This window comes from Camelus bactrianus, chromosome 18 (genome assembly GCF_048773025.1).
Source record: "Camelus bactrianus isolate YW-2024 breed Bactrian camel chromosome 18, ASM4877302v1, whole genome shotgun sequence".
NCBI classification, from domain to species: domain Eukaryota; kingdom Metazoa; phylum Chordata; class Mammalia; order Artiodactyla; family Camelidae; genus Camelus; species Camelus bactrianus.
The window spans coordinates 26,669,847-26,692,861 of NC_133556.1; the positions used below are offsets into that span (position 1 = coordinate 26,669,847).

At 52.5% G+C, this 23,015-nt stretch overlaps 2 protein-coding genes and 3 non-coding genes across 9 annotated transcripts; 1 reads left to right on the top strand and 4 right to left on the bottom strand.

The window, feature by feature from the left end:
- The first annotated feature begins 523 nt into the window (after window positions 1-523).
- Window positions 524-596, top strand: TRNAK-CUU (transfer RNA lysine (anticodon CUU)). Its single transcript has one exon. It is a non-coding gene; the product is annotated as a tRNA-Lys (tRNA).
- Window positions 597-7,942: 7,346 nt separating this feature from the next.
- On the bottom strand, window positions 7,943-8,015 carry TRNAR-CCU (transfer RNA arginine (anticodon CCU)). Its single transcript has one exon. It is a non-coding gene; the product is annotated as a tRNA-Arg (tRNA).
- A 1,893-nt stretch (window positions 8,016-9,908) lies between these two features.
- TRNAR-CCG (transfer RNA arginine (anticodon CCG)) lies at window positions 9,909-9,981 on the bottom strand. Its single transcript has one exon. It is a non-coding gene; the product is annotated as a tRNA-Arg (tRNA).
- A 671-nt stretch (window positions 9,982-10,652) lies between these two features.
- On the bottom strand, window positions 10,653-16,958 carry LOC105064813 (caspase-14). Of its 4 annotated transcripts, XM_074346423.1 has the most exons (12): window positions 15,840-16,958; window positions 15,614-15,754; window positions 15,332-15,527; window positions 15,132-15,220; window positions 14,163-14,273; window positions 13,857-14,024; window positions 13,082-13,304; window positions 12,673-12,789; window positions 12,195-12,269; window positions 11,558-11,661; window positions 11,130-11,190; window positions 10,653-10,919 (listed from the first exon to the last, which is right to left on the bottom strand). In XM_074346423.1, exons 1-12 carry the CDS (start codon window positions 15,912-15,914, stop codon window positions 10,900-10,902), a joined length of 1,380 nt encoding a protein of 459 aa, XP_074202524.1. In that variant the 5' UTR covers window positions 15,915-16,958; the 3' UTR covers window positions 10,653-10,899. The 4 variants fall into 4 exon arrangements, with proteins under 4 accessions (XP_074202524.1, XP_074202523.1, XP_074202526.1 ...); XM_074346422.1 differs by lacking the exon at window positions 11,130-11,190; XM_074346425.1 differs by lacking the exons at window positions 11,130-11,190; window positions 14,163-14,273.
- A 125-nt stretch (window positions 16,959-17,083) lies between these two features.
- Window positions 17,084-23,015, bottom strand: ZNF213 (zinc finger protein 213). Of its 2 annotated transcripts, none has more exons than XM_010949833.3 (6): window positions 22,876-23,015; window positions 21,233-21,745; window positions 20,371-20,494; window positions 20,118-20,182; window positions 19,787-19,910; window positions 17,084-18,685 (listed from the first exon to the last, which is right to left on the bottom strand). In XM_010949833.3, exons 2-6 carry the CDS (start codon window positions 21,629-21,631, stop codon window positions 18,027-18,029), a joined length of 1,371 nt encoding a protein of 456 aa, XP_010948135.2. In that variant the 5' UTR covers window positions 21,632-21,745; window positions 22,876-23,015; the 3' UTR covers window positions 17,084-18,026. The 2 variants fall into 2 exon arrangements, with proteins under 2 accessions (XP_010948135.2, XP_074202522.1); XM_074346421.1 differs by having other exon boundaries at window positions 17,084-18,835.

Genomic DNA, 23,015 nt, shown 5'->3' on the forward strand with positions numbered 1-23,015 from the left:
CTCGCAGTTCTGAAATCCTGGTGCAGGGGTCAGAACTGGGGTTGGCGCTCACTTCTTCCCAAACGGCAGCTGCTACAAGCTTTTCTTCCCTTGTTGCACTAGTAAGGGATCTAGTGTCCACCTGGGAAGGAAGGTCTCCCTGGCTTGTCCCGGCGACGAGGGCGTGGAGCCTTCCTGATTTGCTTGAGGCTACCCACCCCAAACAAGGCTGAGAGTTTGATAATGAGAAATCGTCCGTGATTGGAACCTCAACACCTCCCACACCCTAAGCGAAGATCGCATCGCGTTCCTTCCTAGCCTCTAGTGACACTCATCCTTGTACACTTGACCCCGACTTCCCGCCTCCCCCAGAGCTGCTGGGGCCACCCACATCCATGGTGAACAGCAGACAGAGATCTGGGCTCCCTCACTCCCTCCCGAAAAGCCCTGCGAAATCAGTGCTCCAGTGCCACGGATGTGGTGGCTGTCAAGGTCTAGAGAACTTCAACTAATTTTGTGGGGGAGACAATCATACCTCTCAGTTGCCCGGCTAGCTCAGTCGGTAGAGCATGAGACTCTTAATCTCAGGGTCGTGGGTTCGAGCCCCACGTTGGGCGTAACTTTTGTCCTGATGACATCACACCAAATATAACTAAAATTCTTCCAAAAGGGGAATTTGTTGCTAGGTCAAATCTCAACAAAGCAACTTATTTTTGTCTCATTAATGTTTTATTATATATATATTTTGGAATTAAAAGGTTGAAATTTACACAATAGTTCTAGATACAGTACACAGAGCCGTCAGGAGCCCCTCTGAGAGGTTCCTTTTCTAGGGAGTTCCTTGAAATTCCCTCGATCCAGGCAAGCGCTCCCCAGGCAAAGAATTATCGCCTAAATCAGAACTCGAACCCAGTACTTATGAGACTGTGTCTCAGCTCTACAGGCTGAAGTAGAATGACAATAGGAGACTTGGAGGTGGATTTCCCGCTAAAGGTGGAACCTTACCAACTCTGGCCTTAAGTGGGGACCTAGGTGGAGCTCCATCTGTATCCAATGGTGCTCCCCACCCAGGACCCTTGCCTCCTCCAACACTGTGTCCCCACCCGCATCCGTTGCAGCTTTCCTCCCTCATGGGGCAGAGATGCGGCAGAGAAGGGAGCCCCTCATCTGGTCATCCATTCCTGTCCCAGCCCATCTCCCCTTTCTAAAGTAGAAAGAAAATTGGAAATTGTGAGATACTCGAAGTAGAATTGAGATGTTCCTCTCCCGTGAGAAGAAGCGGCAGTAAGGGAAATGTGCGTTCCTTTCTGGGGGTTGGGTAGGAGAGCCAGAAGGTTTAGTGAGGGTGGCCTCAGGTCGATGCCACGATTTCAGGTCGTCTGGGTACCCAAGTTTCCAGGGTCGGGGTGGGGAGTGGGCAGGAGAGGACTGGGGAGTGGGGAGGAATCTGCCAGGTCGTGTTCTTCTTTGTGCCTGAATCTGGGCACCCTACTTGTCTGAAGGAGACTGTATTCATTAGTTTTCCAGAGAAACAAAATAGATTTGATAAATAGATCTCTCTCTCTCTCTCTCTATATATATATAGAGAGAGAGAGAGAGAGAGAGACAAAGACAGAGACAGAGAGGTGAGGGAGAGATTTTGATTGCTTTTTTAGAATTCTCTCACACAGTTGTGGGGATCCCAGAGTCAGCAGGCTGGCAATTCCAGCAAGACTTCATGTTGCCATCTTGAGTCAGAAGGCAGTCAAGGGCAGAATTCCTTCCTCTTGGGGGTAATCTGAGTCTTTTAAGACTTTCCATGGACTGGATGAGGCCTACCCACTTTTTGGAAAGGTAATTTGCTTTCCCCACGTCTCCTGATTTAAATGTTAGTCATATGGAGAAAAACACCTTCACAGCAACATCTAGACTGGTGTTTTACCAAAACATCTGGGTGCCCTAGCCTGGTCACATGGACACATCAAATTAAATATCACAGGGTCCTCTCATGTGCTGGGCTTCTTTCTTAATAATAGGAGACACAAGGTACAAAGCCCCCCTTCCACTTCGGTACGTCCCAGTATGCAGCAGACCAGAAAACAGTCATTCCCATGCATCTCAAGAATGCTGGTGTGTCCCCTCAGCTGTGCATGTCTTAGTGCCTGGGTGAATGGCATCTTCTCCAGGTGCTCCCAAGATCCACGGTCAGCTAGTGGGTTTGGCTCTGATACTGCAGAACCGTTCTGGCGTGCTGGTATCTCTGTCCCTTCCAATTCCTTCCTTCACAGTTTGCCAGGGCATTTCAGGCAATTCTATTTCATTTAATGTAGTCTATTGGTTTTTCCAGGTGTCCAAGAGCCATGCCAGCACTTTATTATAACCAGTGTGAGGAATCCTGCCAGGGTGTGAAGTCCTGTGTCATGGAAGAGTGTCCCATACTGAGCAGCCCTCCCCTTTCCAGGTTTTTCTTCTCTTCACGCATATCCAGGACCCTCAGGATCCACTCTGGGAAGACTCTCTGGGTTACTGCTGACACATGTTATCCAGATCTTACAGCTCTCTTGGTTTATAATAATTCCTCTCTTCCCTGAAGCAGTCTCAGTGCTTTTCCAGTTGAGTCCTGCTGAGAGGAGCCCCTAGTGTTTGGTATGGTGGCCTGGAGGGGAAGGAGGAGCGGGTGCTGAGGTGACCAAATGTTGTCTTGTAAGCTGCCTGCCTCGTGTGAGGTTCTTCCTAGTCGTCCGGTGAGGGGATGGAGGCCTGGGCCACTCCAGCGGGCCCAGCGAGTTCAAGGTTCTCAGCGCATCTCCCCAGATAGCCCCGTGCCAAGTTTCAGGGTCCCAGTTCTTCCCTATCAGCACCCTGGCATTGGCACAGGAAATCGACCGCGATTGAGAATTCAACTCTTCCTCAAGTTCTGCTACTTTCCCACAGAGGCCCTGACCCGGACCTTGAGCTTCTTTGGCCCCACAGCTGTAGGAGATGTGGGTTGTTTTCAGTGCTGCCAAAGCAGCCTCTGGTTTTCTCATGGCTTTGAATTGGTGATGAGTCTACCCTAGCCTGTCATTCTTTTGTTTCAGTATGTCGACGACAGCCATGTAATCCCGCAGTCCTTACCATGACCATTTCCACTGTATGTCCCAAGTGCCAGAGACATGGAATGGGACCAGAACAGCTCATGTCCCTCTTGTATAGCCATCCCAGTTCAACACGGGCAAAAGTCTTAATAATTGTGTAGCTCCAGCTTACCCAGGTGTCTGAGAACTCTACCAACCTTCAGTGATGTGGTCCTTGGTGCCAGCACATGATTCAACTTCGGCATTTTGTAATGAAGCAGATCCCTCCTTGTCCTCCAACTGCCTCTATTTTTATCATTATTATTTTTTATTATTTATATTTGTTATAATAATATATTAAATTATATTAATATATTACATATGATATATCATATATAATGTAATATAGTATAATAGTTAAATTATATTATATAATATATTAAATAAATATCATAAGATTTATTATTATTTATGATTGTTTTTTAATTTTATTATTATTTTTTAATGGAGGTCCTGGAGAATTGAACCCAGGACCTTGTGTAAACAGGCACTCTACTACTGAACTATACCCTCCGCCTTTGCCTGCCTCTAGTCTGTAGAAAACTTTAGCCCCCTAGGCCTTCCCCGAGTTCCCCAAGTTTATTTAAGTATAAATTTAATCAGATAAGTGAGAAAATGCAGAAAGAAAGAAAAACAGTCATGCAACGAAAAATAATGATAGTTTAGCCATTAAACAAACTCAAGGACCTTCAGTTCCTCCTCAAGGGCTGTAGATCATATTCTGAGCCAAGTCCTTTGAGCTCTTTTGCAGATGCTGAAACCCTCCCCAGGTGGAGGAGTTAACTGTATGCTGTCCACAAGCACTGGAGACCCCAGGCCGGTTGGAACCAGAAGGTTGATGATGTTGACTCCTGATTACCTCCCATAACCTCCCTCCTTCTCCCTGTCTTTAAAAACCTCCCCCTGGAAGCCTTCGGGGAGTTCGGGCCTTTTGAGCACTAGCTGCCTGGACTCCTTGCTTGGCACCAGCAAGAAACGCTGCACTTTTACCACGACCCAGTGTCAGTGGATTGGCTTTACTGCGCACACGGGTGCAGAGGGCCAGGCACCCAAATTTGGCTCGGTTACAATCTCATTCATAGAGTCTGTTTTCAAGTATTTTAGGGCAAGTTTCATAGGAGCAACCCTGAGGCAGAGATTTTTGTGTAATGAGTTCATGATGGGAACTCTCAGGAGGCATCTGTAAGGACCCGGGGGAAGCAGGATAGGACAGATGGGACCAGTCCTTAAACTTCTATTGCTTGGCTTCAAACTCACCCTTCTAGACCCTACTTATGATGCTCCACTTTGCCAGCGGATCCGTGTCCGGTTTGCCGATAGGAGGCACTAGAGAGACTGAAAGGCTGGAGGAGGAAGAAGGGACAAACTATTTCCCGCGTGTTTCCTGTTCCGACTGCCACCCACCCGACCCAGCCTCACTTTTTTTATTTGTGCAGTAGTTCATTCCAGAAGTAACAGCTGAACGCAGTTTGAAGTTTTCCCGGCACTCACAGAACCAGCCTCATCATGGCTCATTAGAGACACCAGCGCAAGCTGACTGAGGTCCCCTCCTCAGGAACTGCAGTCCAGCCTCTTGGGACTCTGAGCTCAGAGACACCCAAGCCATCTGAGCCACACCTCTTCAGAGATCTACTTTTAAGCCCCATAAGGCCCTCTCCAAGCTTCTAAATTTTAATAGTCCCAATCTCTTCTCTTGGTCCTCCAGTCCCACGGGTGATGGCTGCTTTCTCATTGTTCCCTTTCTGCCTTCTTAACTACCTCCTTAACAACCTTTTTTATGTTAATCAGTTTCCATTAAATCATCTGTTACAATAACAAATGGGTTTCCTCCCTCACCCCGAGCTTTACTGAGGTATGATTTACCAAAAAAAGTCATATATACTGAAGGTGCATAATGTGATACTTTGATAGACCCATACACTGCAAAGTGATTAACACAATCAAGCCAATTAACACAACCACCACCTCACAGAGTTACCTATTGTGGGTGCATGTGTGTGTGTTGAGAACACACTTAAGATCCACTCTCTTACCAAATTTCAAATACACAATATGGTATGATTAACTATAGTCACCAGGACACCAGGGAACCACTAGATCCCAACATCTTATAATTAAAGGTTTGTACCCTTCTACCAACCTCTCTGTTCCTCCCCACCCCACAACAGATGAGTTTTTTGCCTACTGCTGGACTCTGTTTTGGTAATGAATTTAGACCTGAAGGCTGTCCCGAGCTCCTTGCTAGTGGGAAATGGGATACAGGTAATTCACAGCCTGAGGCAGCATTGTGATCAAGCCACGCAACACCTGGTTGATGATGATGACGTGCCAACTGAAGCAAGTGCCCTGCGGGACCACATGGCTGCTGCACTTGACTATTAGGGCAGTAAATGTGACTACAAGTATCATGGCAGGGAAAGAACTCTCCTGGGTGCACCAGTTGGCTTAAAGCAAGAAAATAAAAAGATTAGGCATTTAAACTTTCAGCCTAAGTAATGTTCAGAGATTCAGGGACATTTTATGGCAGCCATAAACTCATACTGCAGGGCTGAAATTGCTGAAAAGCAAATATATCATTGAATTCTGCATGTTGCAGAATGACAATGTAAGTGGAATTCACAGTCTCAGGAACTCTTTCATGTGGAAGAAATGACATTGATTATGAATGAGTGGAGCCAAAGCTTGGGGAGGTCTATGTGGGCTCCAACAAAGTTGAGACTCTTGAACCTTTGGGTCATTTGGAGCCTTCCTTGCCAGTGAAAGCAGCCTGTCCTCTGATATCTGAGGAGAGTAGCCTTCCTGGGGATTGAATAGCCTATAATAATCTCACCTGGAGCAGTTGTCTTGCAAGGGGATAACAGTTCTCAAAGCCCACACCAACGAGCTTTGTCACCCCCTAACACTCGTTGCTGTATAACTACAGTCAGATCAGCAGCTGCAGAAGCAAGTACAATGGCTGGTCCAGGAAGAAATATTTCATATGCCAAAAGTGTTGCAAATTTTGTCCATTTATGCCAGCAGTAAACCTCAGTGATAGATCCAAGAATGCGGAGGATAGGATATGATCTGGGTGCACTTCTCAAGGAGCTTACATTTACTTCTTTTTTCTTTGAGTGGAGGAACTGGGGATTGAACCCAGGGCCTCATGTGTGAGGAGCATGTAGTCTACCACTGAGCTGCACCTACCCCCTCAGGAGCCCTCTATTTAATATGTTATCTTGTACAGCTGAATGTGGCTCTGCCAGGTTTCTTGGTTGGCTGGAGCAGATGTATCATACATGATGAGCATGCCCACCACCCCACTGAGAGAGCCCCATGAACACTCCCTCCAATAAGGCATTGAGAAACATTGGTGAGGGAAGTACTGGCAGCCTTGGACAGCTGAGTGGCCACCATTCTCTGCATATGATAGTGGGAGATGCTGCATTGAAATGAGATCCCTGATTTCAGTGGGGATGTTGGGACCTCAGATACTTGAGAAAGTAGGAGAGGTAAGGCCAGGGCTGGAGGAATAGAAGAGTCCCATTCATGGTTTTTAAAAGTAAAAGAGAACTATGTGCTTATATGTATATATAACAAAGCTCTAGGGGTCATCTCCTCTATGGGCATGTGGTATAGAAGGCTTCTGATTTTAGTCTACACCATATCCTGCAGTTGCGGAAATTTTTACCTTGATGATGAAGATGTGGATTGCATGGATTTTAAAAAAGAGAGAGAGATATCATTATATTATGGACTATTTCAACCATGCACTAAAGCAGAGAAAATAGTGTAACGTGCCCAGCTAAGCCATGATCAACTCGTGGAAAAGCTTGTTTTGTTTATACCTCCATCCAACCCATTATTTTTTCCCCAGCTTTATTGAGGTATTGTTACGGAAATGACATGCCAGCCAAGAAACAAGCACCACTCGGAGGGTTGGAGTACTCAGATTTATTACGCCGGCGGACTCAGAGGGGCTTCTGCTCCAAAGCTCTGAGCACCTCCAAGACATGCACATGAGGTTTTATAGGGTTAATTACAAGTATGGGGCTATTAGCCAATAAGTCTCAAACAACAAAAGCAAGGAATCAGTACACTGGAGCTTATCAATTTGGAACAGATCACGTTACTGACATTTGTTGAGCTTGGATTTACGAGTTAGCTTGTTAGCCCAGTAAACTGACACTAAACTTCAGATTTATGAGTTAGCCCAGCAGAACTTAGATCACTAAACCAACACTTATCACACTTAGATTTGTGACTTAGCTTGTTAGCCCAGCTGGGCTTTTCCTTCACAGTATAATCAAAAAATAAAAATGATCATATTGAAGGTGTACAACAGGATGATTTGATATATGTTTACATTGTAAAATATTTACCACACTCAAGTTAACACGTCCATCAGCTCACATAGTTACCTTTTGTGTGTGTGGTAAGAATGTTTAAGGTCTACTGTCTTAGAAAATTCAAGTATACAGTACAGTATTATTAACTGTAGTCACCACCCAGCCCATTTGTTTTAAAGCACACAAGTTGTCATATAATGTAATCTGTAAATAATCGGGTGTGTTTATAAAAAATAAGGACTTCAAAAATATATAAGTAACCACAAAACAATTAACACACCTGAAAAATGAACAATTATTTTTTATATCAAGTAGAATGAATGGTTATTAAAATAATGTAAAGAATGAAAGCACTCTTCTGAAAACTGGAAACGTGCACATCTTTGTGCCAAACTAAAACCAGAATAAAGAACTTCAGTTTAGGGTGGTGTCTGGATAGCCTCCAGGTGCCCTTAATTTGTTTCTTCCACTTGCAGGAGTAAATTATATAGCTTCTTTTCATTTTTCTCCTCTCTCCGAGTTTTTAAAAGTAACCCTTTCTACCCCGGGTGGGACTCGAACCCACAATCCCTGGCTTAGGAGGCCAATGCCTTATCCATTAGGCCACCGGGGCACGTGTGAGTTTGTCGACGACAGTCTTAGACCAGTTACTCTGTCACCTCCTCGCGGTTCCTGCAGGTTACTGCACAGCCTCCTGGTTCCAGCTTGCCCTTCTCTGGGCTCCTTGACATCCGTATTCAACCGGCGAATCCTCTCAGATTTCTCAGGCTCCCAAGCATCCTCGGAGCCGGGAGAGACAGCGCACACGCGGATGGAGCTCAAAGGAGTTGTTAGCTCTACTGTTTGCACTAGGGTATGATCCTTGTTTAGGGTGCAGGAAATCAGGAGATCAAGTCCCGCACGAGCCTTTCTTCTCTCCTTTTAGGAGAATCCCGGCCCTGAGGTAACTAACAAGGAGGCAGTTACTATGCAAAATGTGGGAGCGGAAGGGAGAGAGGGAACAGACGGGCGCTTGGGAAAAGTGTCGATCCCTATCCTCCTCCCTACGTTGCCTCAGAGACCGAAAGTATTTCCTGTCCCCAAGTCTATGCGGTTTTTAGCAGAACCCAATGGCCTTAGGTATTTGTCCCAAGGACCTTCCGCAATGGCTCTGTATCTGCCCGGCTAGCTCAGCTGGCAGTTGTAATAGAGAATTCAGTGTTTACTTTCCTACCAGAAAATGGGTATTCTTTCCCATCTCAAAACATTTGTCTTGTGGCCACCAGAGGCGAGGTGAGGGAAGGCGCGGGGAGAATTAGATGAAGGTAGTCAATAGGTACAAACTTCCACTTACAAGGAACTACTAAAGATGTAAGTATAAAAAGATACAACGAAAGGTAATTAACACTGCTGTACGGTATAAGAAAGTTGTTAAGAGAGTAAATCCTGAGTTCTCGTCGCAAGGAAAAATAATTTTTCCTATTTTTCCCTCATTTTTAAAATGTATCTAGATAAGATGAGAGGTGGTCACTAAACCGGTTGCGGTAATCATTTCAAGATGTATGTAAGTCGAATAAACATACACAGTGCTGTATGTGAATTATCTCTCAGTAAAAGTGGGGGAAATTTTTTAAATGTTTATCTTAATGAAGTTTCTCTTCTTTATATTTATGAGCCCTTAGTAAACTACTGAAACATCATAAAAACGATAAAGGAAACAGTGACACTCCTCATGACCCCAAGGTCACCTGAGCCTACTGTAGGTGTACCGGCTCAGCTGCCATTCCCTCAGCGTTTTCCCTGGGAAGAAGGTCCAGTCACCTGGGCATTCTACTTAGCCAAAATCCCTTGCAGAGAACTCCGTTACGCAGGTAGAATCATTTTTTTCCCAATAAAATGGTGACTCAATCCTGGGTATATTCCTTATACTTAAATTGTTAAATATACATTCGCACTAGTCATTTAAGGGTATACTCTCATTGCAAGAAATCGAAGTAATCTACTAGATCTTTTTAAAACATTTTTATTGCGGTAAAAAATATATATAGTTAAATTTGACATTTTAACCATTTGTGAGTGTACAGGTTAGCGGCATCAGTTACATTTGCAATATTGCGCAACCTTGTTTATTCCCAAAACTTTTCCATCATGATAATCTATTATATTTTTTAACGCATCTGACCACTGACCCCTTGCGGGAGACCCACCCTCGCAGAAGACCAACCCCTCGTCTGTACAGATTTTGTCATCTGAACTATATGCATGCAGCCAGTGTCCTTGGGCTTCCAGGGCTCACGGCCAGTGGCTTCAGTGTCCTCATTCCCTCGGGGTCTAACCAGGTTTGGGGCTCACATTGCCCTTGGGGTCACCCCGGGGTACCGAGCTCCTCCGCTGCAGCTGCAGGGATGCGTCCGTGGGACTGGAGGGCAAGTGACTGACCCTGCCCGAGTGTCCTAGGCCCTTGTGGTGAGCATTTCTGGAGAAAGGGAAAATTTTATGCAGAGGGAGAAAAAAGGTTGCTTTGCAACGACCACGAAGGGACTCGAACCCTCAATCTTCTGATCCGGAATCAGACGCCTTATCCATTAGGCCACGCGGCCCTGCGGCAAACAGCGTTATGGCTTTTCTCATAAAGCATACTCTGGCGCCTGCTAGACATGCCCTAATGCGCATGCTCCTAGTAACCAGGAGCCCTGCCCCTCGAGTTCTGTGTGAGCTGGACTCTGCGCTGGGCTGCCGAGCTGGACAGAGAGCCCGCTGCTAGTGAAGGATGCGTAAGTGGTCCTGTGCCTGGGAGTTCGAGCCTGGGTGAGGCTACCCAAGCCACTCCTGTCCCGAGAAGCTCCAGATATCTTCCCCGACCTGCTCCTGGCCCGCGCTGGATCAGGTGCTCCCCACTGCTCCCCTAGTCCCTTTGCTGCGCCATCACAGCACTGCTAAATCTTCCATGCTCTGTTCCAGTCTTGTGGCCCCAGACTGGATTCTGACTACCATGTAGGCAGAGGCCAGAGTGTCGCGTGGCCCCAGTGTGGGGTGCAGGTGGGGTGCGTGTGCGGGAAGGACAATATGGACCCCAGGCTGCCCCTTCCCAGGACATCCAGCTCAGCCTAGCAGCCCATGATGGGTTTCTGAGGCGCGGATGCTGCCCGGGCTCCTCCCCGCTTCCTCCCCAGTCCACACCCGGTGGGCCCAGCCTCTGAAGTGCCAGGCATTTTGCATACATTATCTCACTTATTGTCTTACCTCCCTGCGAGCAGGCACTATTCACGTATACAGCGATCATCATGTTTATTTCATGCCAGCTGAGTCACCTGTGCTATCGCGCCCGTTTTTAGATGAGGAAACCAAGGAGTGGATGGGGTCAGTGGTGGCGTTGGTCTGTGGCCACTCACTGTCAGCATTTCCTGGGTGGCGGCGGGCGCAGTCAGGAGTGCAGACAGAGCCGGCGCCTCAGGGAGCTGCGGATCTCCAGACAGGCCTTGCGGCGCTCGTCACAGTCGGGACCCAGCACCTCCAGCTCACACACCTGCCGATTGACCTGTACGGACCACACTTAGCCTGTACGCAGGCCTGCCAGATCCCCCGGCGCCCAGCCCAGCCTGGCACCGAGTGTATTGTAAGGCCTAAAATTTGAAGTGCTTCCTTGACATCTTTGAGTTTCATAGGCCCCCCTTGGTGTCCCCTCCTCTTGTCAGATGTGCTCCCTACCCCAAGCAGGAAGGGCACCCCACTGCGCTAGTTCCCTCACCAGACAGATCAGCTGCACTCCACCCAGTCCTCAGCCTGAGGGTCTTCAGTTCCCTGCCAACCTGTGAAATTATTCAAACAAGTGCATCACATCCTCCTACAGGAACCAGGGGCACCCCATTCCCAGTTACTACAAAGCCTAAAAGGAAGCCCCTGCAGGTTCACTCTGCTCTCCAGAGCAACCCCTACTGGCCCTGCATGGCCTGAGGTATCCTCCTCTTCCGGCTGTGAGTATATATGGCTAATAACTGCTGTCAATCTCACCTGTCCAATGCCGGGTGTCCTGTGCCCAACCATCTCATGCTACTGAGGGTGGAGGATCCCTCCCTCAGTGATGGAGTGAATAGGAGGTGATTAGAACGCCAGGGCTTGGGAGAAGGATGAATCTAGCTCCTCTCCCCAGGTTGTCACCCCTCACCCCCAACTCACCTCAGTCATCAGCTCCAGGAGGTCTCGCCTGGGGTCAGCTCTGAGGACCTCCACCAGAGTCTGGATAAAGTCTGAGCCCTTTTCATCCCGATAGGCTACACAGCCTAGGCCAGAGGACCAGGGCCAGAGCATCAGACTCGGGCCCCTCCCAGCTGCCTTATGACTCCCAGGGGCCTATTGTTGGTGGAAGTGGGGGCAAGCCCACAAGACCCTGGGAATCAGGCCAGGGAATGGGGCAGGGAGTTGAAACTTCTTGCTTCTGGAACAAGTAGTTGCTCAATATTTGTGGAGTGAATATACAATGAATTCAGTATTGAAGAAACATTCACTGTGAACCTACTATGTGCCGGGCCCTGGATGGTGCCCTGAGACACACAGAACTGTCCTGCTCGCATGGAATTTACAGTCTAGAGGGAAGGATGCAGGTATAGTGCTTAGCAGAGTCAGCCCTTAGTGCTCACCATCGTTCCTGTTACCATAAATAATAAACACAAAGGGAAGATGGCTTAACTGCATCTAGGCTGGGGCCCCTCCACCCCAACAGCCAAGCCCCAGATGCCCCTAAAGCCCACTTTTGATCTCTGGCCAGGAGGCTGGGCCCCATGTAACAAGACTTCTTGCTGACCTGTCCCCTTACCTTCAGCTGCTGCGTAGACCATCAGGATGTCTGCTTGGTCAGAGCTCCCTGGAATGGGGCCCCTGGGGAAGCTGCCTGCAAGAGGGACCAACTCCATTTACGCAGCATCCTGGGACTCTGCTAGCCCCAAGGGTCTCCTTGGGTCTGACTCAAGGACACACAAGGCAGGAGAAAGAGAGCAGGGCAGGAAAGACGGATCAAGTTTCCAATCTCAGCCCTGATGCTTATCAGCCATGTGATCTCAGAAAAGCTATTTCACCTTCCTGTCTCCAGGGTTGTTTGGGGGCTCATGCAGGGGAAGAAACCCTCAATTTTCAAAAGCCTTTGCCATTTAGAAAGGTTTTCCTTCCTATCTTCTTGGCGAAGAGAGGAAGGAGGTGGTGGCAGGATCTCAGCTCAGAGCCCTGGAGATGCTCTGCAGATGGCTGCCTGCGCCAGCCCTGCCCAAGCCCAGGCTCTAGGAGGAAGGCAGACCCACCTTGCACATCAGCATAGATCTGGATGACATCGGCTTGAGAGGGGGTGGCTGGTGGAGCCCGCAGCCAGCGCCAGAACCAAGGGAGAGCAGTGGGCCCCATGCCTGCATCCCTGTGCCCTGGTACAGGAGGGGACAGTCAGGTCTTTTCACTCAGAAGACACCTGGGGTGCTCCCAGGTCTCTCGCCCCCAGGCCCCAGAGTTCCTGGGCAGCCCTGCCAGGCTGGAAACATTCAGAGCACTGAAGGACAGGCGCGGAGGGTGAAGTGCTCCAGTTCACAGACTTGACCTCTGGGAGAAGCTGGCAGAGGGGGCGGGGAGAGGGTGGTGCTTAGGCTTCCTGGAGGAGGCTGAGGCTGGATGAGGAGAATGAGAGCAGCTGGACCCCGCCAGGCCCCAGACCCTGCTCACCTCCACGGCAAGCCTGAAGCAGGAAGATCTTGGGGCGGCCAACCAGGGCCCCACAGCGGCTCAGCTCCTGCACCAGCACCTCTGGCTGCACTTCTTGCCCATCAGCCCCCAGTAGCTGCCCCTGAGGCCCACCATGGGCCATCAGGGCCACAAGGGCACAGCTCACAGGGACCCTGCGAGCATCCAGCTGCTCCCGGAACTTGGCCATCTCCTCCTGGAAAGCCTGGGGGAGAGATGGAGGCCTGGGCCAGGGCCACTGCCTCCCTGGTGCCTGGTGGTCCTCCCTCCAGGTGGTTTTTCTAGCCCGCTGCCCACACTGCCTTCCACCTCCTGCCAGCCTCAGGCCCAGGGAGCAAGTCTTTTCTCTAACCTCCCTGCTGCAAGGCCTGGCAAGGCCTCATAGGAGGTGACATGTGGCTCCAGCCTCCTGCAGCTGGTTCTCTGGCCCCGGAGGAGAAGTTGCACCAAAAAGTAAAGAGGTGTGAAGGGAGGCAGTGAGCTGACAGATGTCTGGGAAGGAACCTGTGACCCTCCCAGAAAAGCCTGAGGGTCCAGTGAGGGCTGAGAGCAGGGGTGCAGAGAAACAGCAAGCATGGGAGGCCTCTGGGCTTCCAGAGGCAAGGAAGTGGGTTCCCAAAGCATGCAGCAGGGAGAGTGGAGGCTAGACTTCGGGGTGCACTTCCTGCCTATGATTGGCAAGAGGCCCAGGAGAGGGTCCTGGTGGGGGGGGGCCCATCATTCAGGGCACCACCAGAAGTACTGGGTATCCCCTCACCTGGGCTAGAGGGTCCATCTTCAGGGTGGTCTCGAAGCCCAGGGCTTGGCACAGGCCCCTCAGTGCCTCCACATCATGCTGGGCTCCAGGCCGGCCCTGGATCACAGCCAGGAGGAGGGCAGCCTGGGCCCCGGACAGGTCATACTGAGCACTGGGGCTGGGTTCTGGCTACAGACAGGGTTAAGGTTGATTCAGAGTGATCTGAGGCCCTCCCAGCTCCTCACCTCCCCACCTCAAGTCTCCCCGAGCCTCTGTCCCACTCAAAACTACTGCCATGTGGTTGGTCCCCTGTCCTGTCCCCCTCACCTCTGGCCCCCAGGGCTCCACATCCCCTAGGCACAGGGCCCCCCGCAAGGAGCTCCGAAGGACCAGGCAGGAGGCAGCCCCTGAGGACTCTTCAGCAGTCCTGCAGAAGACCTGGGGAGGATGGGCCAGAGGGCTCCTCAGGCAGCTGCTCCATGGGGTGTGGTTATGGGGGCGTGGGGGAGCAGAACCCTGGCTCCCCGAGTGGTAGTCATATGCTCATGGCTACCACATTCTTTCTGGGGTCCCCTGCCAGAATGAAGGGAGGAGAAGACAGATGAAGGAAAGGTAGGGCCTGAGAGTGTCCTAGTCCAGGCTCAACTCATCATCGGATTCTCAGGACATAAACAGCTTTGGAGGACCGTGGCCATGCCATTGACCACACTGCTCCCCGGCCCACAGAGGTGGACTTGTCCAGGAAGTCTCACAGGAGGGCACCGCCGGGGGAGGGCACCAGGCTGGGCCCACTCCTCACCTCAAGGTCACCCAGTGACCACCCCACTTCCCAGTAAGACCTTTGGGCCTTGGGACCAAGCCTCAATGACCCCCAACCCTGGCCCTCAGGGACCCCAAGTCTGATGGGACAGTCACTGCTGGGTGAGTGTGAACAAGGGTGGACAGGAAGACAAGTGTTGACGCAAGCATGGCGAGGAACAGCATTGCTGCCAGCCTGGAAGGGACTGAGTGGAGATGGGACAACAGGGAGGGCACACCAAGCAAAGGAGCAGCTTGGGTAAAGGCATGGAGCTGAGAAGATACTGGAATGTCCAGGGGATCCTGAGTGGGTTGTGAGGAGGGGCAGGGGTGAGGGTAGGAGGTGAGGCTTTGAAGCTGACACCCATGTGTGGACAATAAAGGCTTATATCATGGAGTGAATGGGTGGGGAGCAACGGGTTCAGGACCACACAGTGGAGCCAGGGGAAGTGACCGGTGCAGCCCCCCTCCCTGGGACTCCCTTTCTGGAAACTTCACCTCTGTCAGCAGCTGCAGCAGGGACCAGTGAGGACAGTGGCCACAGAGCTCACCCAGGCTGGTGAGGAAGGCTCTGGGCTTGGAGGCAGCTGGGTGGAGAAGCAGTGCATTGGTCTGGAGGGAGGGTCTTGGCCCTCCTGCCCACCTCCGCCCTGGCTTTGCCGCGCCCCACAGGCAGGGTCCCTGCCCAGCCCACTCACCCCCAGGAGAGCTGGAGAGCAGCAGGAAGACTTTGGGGCAGCCATACAGGGCCCCACAGCGGCTCAGCTCCTGGACTAGCTGCTGTGGCTGTCTCAGCTGCTGGCTGGGGGCCACCAAGGCCACAAAAGCACAGCCCACAGGGCCCCCATGGGCATCCAGCTGCTCCCGGAACCTCACCAGCTCCCACTGGAAGCCCTAGGGCAAGAGCGAGTGCTGGGCCTAAGTCCAGGGAGGCCCCACGTGGGGCTGGGAGTGGAGGGGGGAGGCCAGAGAGGGCTCACCTGGACTGAGGCCTCCCTCCTCTGGCAGCTGTCAAAGCCCAGGGTCCGGAACACACCCTCCAGGACGGTGACTGTAGAGGCCGATACTTCAGGGCTGCTGAGCAGCAGGGCTACCCTTGGACCCTGCATGCTGTACTTGCCCTGGGGAGGTAAGGCCAGAGTTGGGCTAGGGTGGGGCTCCGCTGGGAGCCAGGGATGGGCTGGGTCAGGCAGTGCCTCCAACTACCTTTCTTCCCAAGCTCTCCCAAGTATCTGCCATCTGTGAGGCCACCCGCAGGGTCCCAGCCACCAGGAATGCCATGGTGGTGAGACGGGGATCTCCTCCAAGCACAGACTTCCTCTCCTGGTCCCAGTTCCAATGCTCTGGGCCCCAATCCTTGCCCTCTCCCTGAGTCCTGTTCTATCAGTTCTGTTTATGGGCTAAGCTGGACTCTGCCCCCTGTGCTGGAACCCTGGGTCCGGGGCTCTATGCCCCGAGGCCCTGCTCTGTTCCTTGGCTCCAGCAGGATCCTTTCTGGCTGGCACTAACATGCCCCCACCTGAGCCAGGAGCCTATCTGTGCCCAGTCCTATTCTTAGCTCCTGGCCCACCTCCTATCTGATCTCGTTACACCCGAGTGTCTCCCTTCTGAGCCGGCCACCAGCACCAAACATTCCACATACTGCTCCGGACCTATCACCCTTTCTCATTCAGGGTGCCCACACACATGCGCACAGCAACTGCTAGCCCAAGGGCATGGGCAGTGGTGGAGAGCGCCACCCCATGGACAGAAACCCCCAGCTGGACTCAGCTGTCCAGTGAGACCCTTGTTGCTTCATTTTGGAAATGAGGTCCATCCAATAACCTCAGGATGAAGTCAGGTTAAATGGGAGGGCAGACAGGCTGGCGCACAGACTAAGGGACAAAAGATCTTGTCTCAGCCCTCCCCCACCGCCTCTCAGGTGGCCTGCTGAGTACAAGGTGCTCCAAGCACCTTCTCTGCTGGGGGCCCCAGCCTGTGGCCAGGCACGGGAGGGTCAGATGTCAAGGGCTGGGTAGGGATGGGGCATGGCCCATTCTGACTGTCTCTCCAAGGGATATGAGCACAGGGTCCAGCTTAGAGTTCCAGATCCCCTACGGGTAGCACGAGTGTACCATCGCCTGACCAGTCACTGCCTCCGAGCCTGTTTCCTTATTTCACCAAAGGGAGAGGAGTGGCCTGGTGATGACCCCAAGTCCCACTCAGCTCCTCCAGTCTCCTGCTGGGGTCGGGAGGGGTGCCACCAGCTGTCCATCCTCAGCTGTCCTCAGACCAGGACAGGCACTGGTCCCAAGGTTCATGGCAGCCCCTGGGTCCCAGTTGACCTGGAAGCCACGGATGTAGCTCACATGCCACCAGGACTACCAGGTCAGGAGGCCCAGCGGTATGAATTCCAGGTCCTCCACTCCCCCACCCCCAGCAGCCGCCTAAAGAACAAGAACAGCCTGGAGGAAGTTTTCATGTTTATTCAAACCTTTCTGCTGCCCATTTGAGGCCAGCTGGGCCAGCTCCTTGGGAGGGCCTGTGGTCTGTCCCTGTGAATGCCCATCTGCATGGAATGCAGCATGACGGCAGTCAGTGACAGTGACAATGTCAGGCTGATAAGAGTGCTAGTGTTAAGTACCATGAACCCCATGACTCTGGGGAAGAGCAGAGCATCAGGAAGCAGCAGGCCCCCACCCGGCCCTGTTCTGGGTCTGCACCATTGGTCTTCTGCCCCTGGAGCCAACACCACCCTCCCCAGACAGGTCGGGGGTGACTCTCAGGAACTTACGGCAGGAAGGGAGGGGCAAGTCACCTAAGAGCAGAGGCAGACAGCTTCCATGCCACTGGGACAGGGCAGAGTGGTCAATGCCTGGAAATGGGAAGGGGTGGAGGCCAGAAAGCCCCTGTGGCATCACCCAAGACCCAAATCCTCACAGGTGTGGGCTGACTGTCCCTCCCAGAGCCCAGCAGCACCCCGAGGCTTAGGCTCCAGCCCCGCAGGAAGGCACATGTTGGCCAGACAAAAGGCCCAGCCCATGGACCCAGCTGAGAAGGCAGGGAACAGAGCTCCAGGGCCAAGCAAGGCTGAGGGGGGTTCTGGGATGGGGACCCTGGGCCCTGCCCAAGTCCTCATACTTTCCTGATGCTCCAGACTCTCCCCCATGCTCTATCCACCGGCCTGGAATGTGCTGGGGCTCCAGGAAACCATGGGAGAGGAAAAATCCTGGAGCAGGAAGGGGCACGGTGACCAGGTCACAGGGGATTTCTCTTCCTTGGGGGTGTGGGCCAGGTCCCGAGTGGGCAGGGCAGGCAGTTCTGAGGAGTATGAGATGCCCTGCAGTCCCACCAGCAGCGGGATGGTAGATTCAGACAGATGGAGGCCCCACTGCAGCCAGGCCCCACCAGCCCTCACCCCACGGGCTGGGCCATCTTGGCGTGCAGGCTCTGGTGGGCAATGAGGTGGGCGCGCTGCTTGAAGCTCTTGTCACACTCGCCACAGCCGAAGGGCCGCTCACCCGTGTGCACGCGCCGGTGGTCCAGCAGGTAGGAGCGCAGCGAGAAGCTCTTGCCGCAGTCACTGCAGCCGAAGGGCTTCTCGCCCGTGTGGATGCGCTGGTGGTCCGCCAGGTAGGCGCTGCGGCTGAAGCTCTTGCCGCACTCGGAGCAGGAGAAGGGCTTCTGGCCCGTGTGCACGCCCTGGTGGCGCACCAGGTCCGAGGAGCTGCGGAAGCTCTTGTCACACTCCTGGCACTTGTGCGGCTTCTCGCCCGTGTGCGTGCGCTGGTGGCGCGCCAGGTCAGAGCCCCAGCGGAAGCGCTTGCCGCACTGGCCACAGCTGTGCGGCTTTTCGGCCACCAGGTCCCGGAACTGCCGCCGGCGGGTGGGTGGCCGCCCGCGCCGCGCCCCCGCCGCCCGTCCTAGGGGCGCTCCCGGCCGGGCCTCGCCCTCCCAGGCCTCTGCTTCTTCGGGTCTCCAGGACACAGTCCCATCACCAACAACCTGGCCCGGGAGTGCTGTCACCACCTCGTCCAGCCGGGATCTCTCACTTTGGTCCTTGAGCCCCAAACCTGCAAGCGGAGGGGAGGCAGCGTCTTCAGTCGGGCTTGGTTCTGGGGCCAGAGCTGAGGGGAGGCCGAAGCAGGGCTGGGGGAAAGTGCCTTGGCGCTCAGGTTCCCACAGCCCTGAGCTCCTGCAGACCCCAGCCTTAGCTTCCTGCTCTGTAAAATGGGGACAGGATAAAATGACCACAGAGAAACCATTCAGAGTAAGCGGCAAGGGGTTGGGCTTGGCTTATTTAGCAGAGACACTTACTAATTATACGTCTACCCAAACTATGCCTCCTTCCCACACTGGGATCCAACGTTCCACTTCAAACCCTGGCTGTTCAAACTCCAAAGCTGAATCGATTTGAGGAGTCGCTAAATTACGCAAACTCTCACCATTCATGATCAGACACTGAGGAACCACATGGGCTCAGCTGACATGGTCTCTCTCATTATACAAGCTCTTGTCCTCTAAATTCAAAAACAGACAAGGATGGATCGGGAGGGATCCCACCCAGGAGGGATCCCACCCATCCCACCCATCCCACTGGGTTGTGCGGATTAAATGAGATAATCCCCGAACAGTGCTTAGGAAGCCCTGGCTTGGAGAGGGACCCTGGAGTGTGGCCTCTAGTGAGCAGGGCCCATGAACACATGGCAGGTGTGTGTCAGTGCGTCTTCAAGGGGCTGGCTGAGGGGGCCTCACAAGCACTGTTTGCACTAAGTCCCAGCTCCGGCCCTTCAGTGTCTTTTGACCTCTCTGAGTCTCAGGTCCCTCATCTATAAACGTGCACATTTCTATGCACCAGGTTGTGAGAATCACATGAGAAGATGCCTGTACTAGAGCTGAGCACGGCACTGGCGTGGCAAGCACTCCTCATATATTAATACATGATCACAGGCAGGGAGAAGTGAACGCCAGCACAAAGGAAGCCTCTAGGGGCTCTCAAAGAGAGGCAGAGAAAGCCCTCTTTGGAGCCAGCTAAGGAAGAAGCAGGAAGGAAGACAGATTTCCAGCAGGATGTGCCTGGGCCCACCCTCTGCTGCTGGGACTCCAAGGAGGCAACAGCCTCCAGCTCAGACGAGCCATGGACCCCTAGGATCCTGGCTGTGCCCACTGCTTACCCAGGGAAAGGTTCCGGGAGTTCTCCCTTTTTATGTCCCAGAAGAGATCCCTCTGAGCAGGGTCCAGGGACCCCCATTCTTCCCGGGAGAAATAGAAGGGAATGTCTCCAAATGTCACAGGTCCCTGGAATGAGGTGAGAAAACTCAGCTCAGGGCTGCCTTGCTCAGGACTCCCCGGGTGGTCATGGGTGGAGACAGGAAGGGGGCTGGGATGGGAAATGGGATGCGTCCGTCCAGGCAGGATGATGGATAGAAGCAGCTTTGGTGAGAAGGCAAGACCCATTTTAGGGACTCATCAGCATCCAAGGGGACAAAGGGACTGGTGACTCACCCCAGAGGCAAAGCAGGTATCTGCTGTCTCTCTGGCACTCCCCTTTTTAAGAGCAGGTAGTTGGGCTGAAAAAAAAAGAATGGAGCCTCAGAGAGGCAGGCCCAGGCCAGGAGTGAGATCTCACACACTCTGCTTCACACACACATGCACACTTCGCCTCCATGGAGCAGAAATACCCTGCTACCCTTAGTGCAACGCCTGGAAGGGAGCCAGGCCCCTGACCAGCTACTCTGCGACCTACAAGCTTACTCACCACCATGGCTGTGCTGCTCCCAGGGTCCAGGTGGCTGGCTCCGTGCCCCTACCTTCCGGGGAGGTCCCTTGGCCTGGGATCCCTGGACTGTAGCCACAGGTTCCGCCTCCTCTGAGGGCACGTCCTGTGCAGGAACCACAACATGCTCATCAGCACCGAGACCAGATGGGGGAGACAGTTTAATCCCTGGGAAGGAGACACAGGACACGTCCCTCAGGATGTTGGGGTTGTGGGGAAGAAGATCAATATGGGGCCCAAGGAAAGTCCAGAGAAGATGGGACACCAGGCGGTGCTATGTGCCCAGGGACACTCCCCAACCAAGCATGAGCAAGCTCCAGCCCCCAAAGCTCAGAATCAAAGAGCCACTTAGTGAGGGGCAGTGGGTGGAGACCTTCCTGTCAAGGGCATAATCCTATACTCACCCGCCACTCATTAGCATCTCCCCAGATGCCTCCAGTGTCAAGGACCCCACACCCCATAAGACAGCAGGGTTCTCAGGGACAGCTCTACCTTCTGATACCCCCTCTGGTGCTCTCACTACACACATCACTGTATCCCCAGAGTCTGGCCTAGAGCAGAACACAAATGAAACTTTGTAGAACCTGGGTGGAGCTAAAACATGCCTTCCTGGAACATGCCCACTTTGGTCCTGCTGCTGCCCTCCAAAGCCACCAAAAAGAAACCAGATTCACTTGGATAGTGTCTTTCAGAAAAGCAACACGTTAGGACCTGCTCCTGTGGATGCTCCCTCTGGCTCTGCATATCCCCCCAAACCCTGGAGGACTCATCTCTACAGAGGTGGCCACCTCTCCTCAGTCCAGGTGCCATCCAGGTGCCCCTGGATGTGGAAGGGGCCCCTCACCTGTGGCCAAGCTTTCACTGGCTGCTTTTGCAGGTCCTCCACCAAGGCAACAGCTTCCTCACCACTCCCAGGGCAGCGTTCGCAAACCCAGCTCTGGACGCCCACAGGCAGCACGTTCAGGAACTGCTCCAGCACCAGCAACTCCAGGATCTGCTCCTTGGTGCGCAGCTCAGGCCGCAGCCAGCGGCAGCAGAGCTCCCAGAGCTGGCTGAAGGCTTCATGGGGCCCGCCTGCATCGCCATAGCAGAACTGCCGAAAGCGCTGGCGGCAGGCCTCTGAATCCCTGCTGTCCTCTTGCTGGGCTGAGTCCTGCTCCCAGGAGGAATCTTCTACCTTCACGATCAGAAGCCCTTCTCCCTCCCCAGGGGCCTGGTCCTGAGGCTCTGGGGGGGCTGCCATTCCCCTGGCCTAAGGCTCAGGGCTAGTCAGCCTCAATCTGGGCCTGAAAGCCTGCCCTTCAGTCTCCCAGAGGGATTCCCAGTGGCAGCTGGGTTGGCATCTGGACACGCATTCCTGGGGAAAGAACAAAATAGCAGGAAAGGGGGCAGTACATGAGCAAAAACCAGCCTGGAGGGACATCCAGGGACTCCAGCTCCCATTCTTTGTGACCCGGGAGTCTTTTTCAGGCTCTCCTGTAATGCCTTGCTCACATGACTCTCCTACCAATACAGGTCCACAGCCTCTTATCCTCAGCTCCAAAATCCAAAACTCTCAGGTTTTCACCACCTGGCCTACTGATATGAAATGAGAGCATTAATAATCTCCATTTATCTCACAATGTAAATGTTCATGTTTTATGGCAGAAATATTAATGTATTTATTCAATCTATAAAAATTCATCAAGCTGTACTTCTGACGTATATTTTTGTGTGTATGTTACAATTCAATTTTTAAAAAGCTTAATGTATCTGATTGACTGTTGCCTCAGATTCTGGCGGTGCTATTTGATATACAATATACGTACTGTACTATTGTTCTCAAATTTGAAAACTTCATAATTCCAAAAGACATTTGGCCCCTAGTGTGTCAGCAAAGGGCCCACAGACACCATCCTGAGCCATTTATCCACATGAACATGACACACAGTTATATCTTATTGCTACTCTTTACAATAGTCCTGAAAGTCGTGTATTTTTAAGTTTTCTTTAATTGCTTTTTGTTTCAACAAAAAAGTGATACAAACCATTGAAATAAAGAGAGGAGACTTAAATATACATAGAAGAGAAACTCTCCCTTCCACATTGCAGCTGCACCCCCATTAACAGCCTGACATATGACCTTCCAAACCTTTCTCTGTGCATCTATTGGAAATGTATCCATAGAAACGGAGAGTGAAAAAAAGTGCTTTGTGTGTGTTTTTACACAAACGAGGTCTTACTGCACACACAATCTTGTAATTTGCTTTTCTACCTAATAATGCTTCTTCATTTACCACTCTAGGAGATTCCGTGGCAAAGATGTACTCATTTCTTATTGAACACCCGAGTGAGGCATTCAGGTTGTTTCCAATTATTTACTACTCGCTAAGCACTTTATTTACTTCATTCTTCTACTCCTCATAACACCCCTGAAAGGTACGCGCTCCATTCTCCTTCTCCAGTGACCGAGGAGGAGGCTCCGCTCGCTGAGAGCCAGGGACTCACCAGGGTTGCTCTGCAGGCAGGCGGGAAGGCGGGCCGGGCCAGAGCCCCGCGCTGGGTCCCAGCCGCCTTGCCTCCGCGGAGATGAGAGGAGGAGGGTTGGACAGCGGGTTCGGCGCCCCGGGCTTCCCCCGGCACTTCCC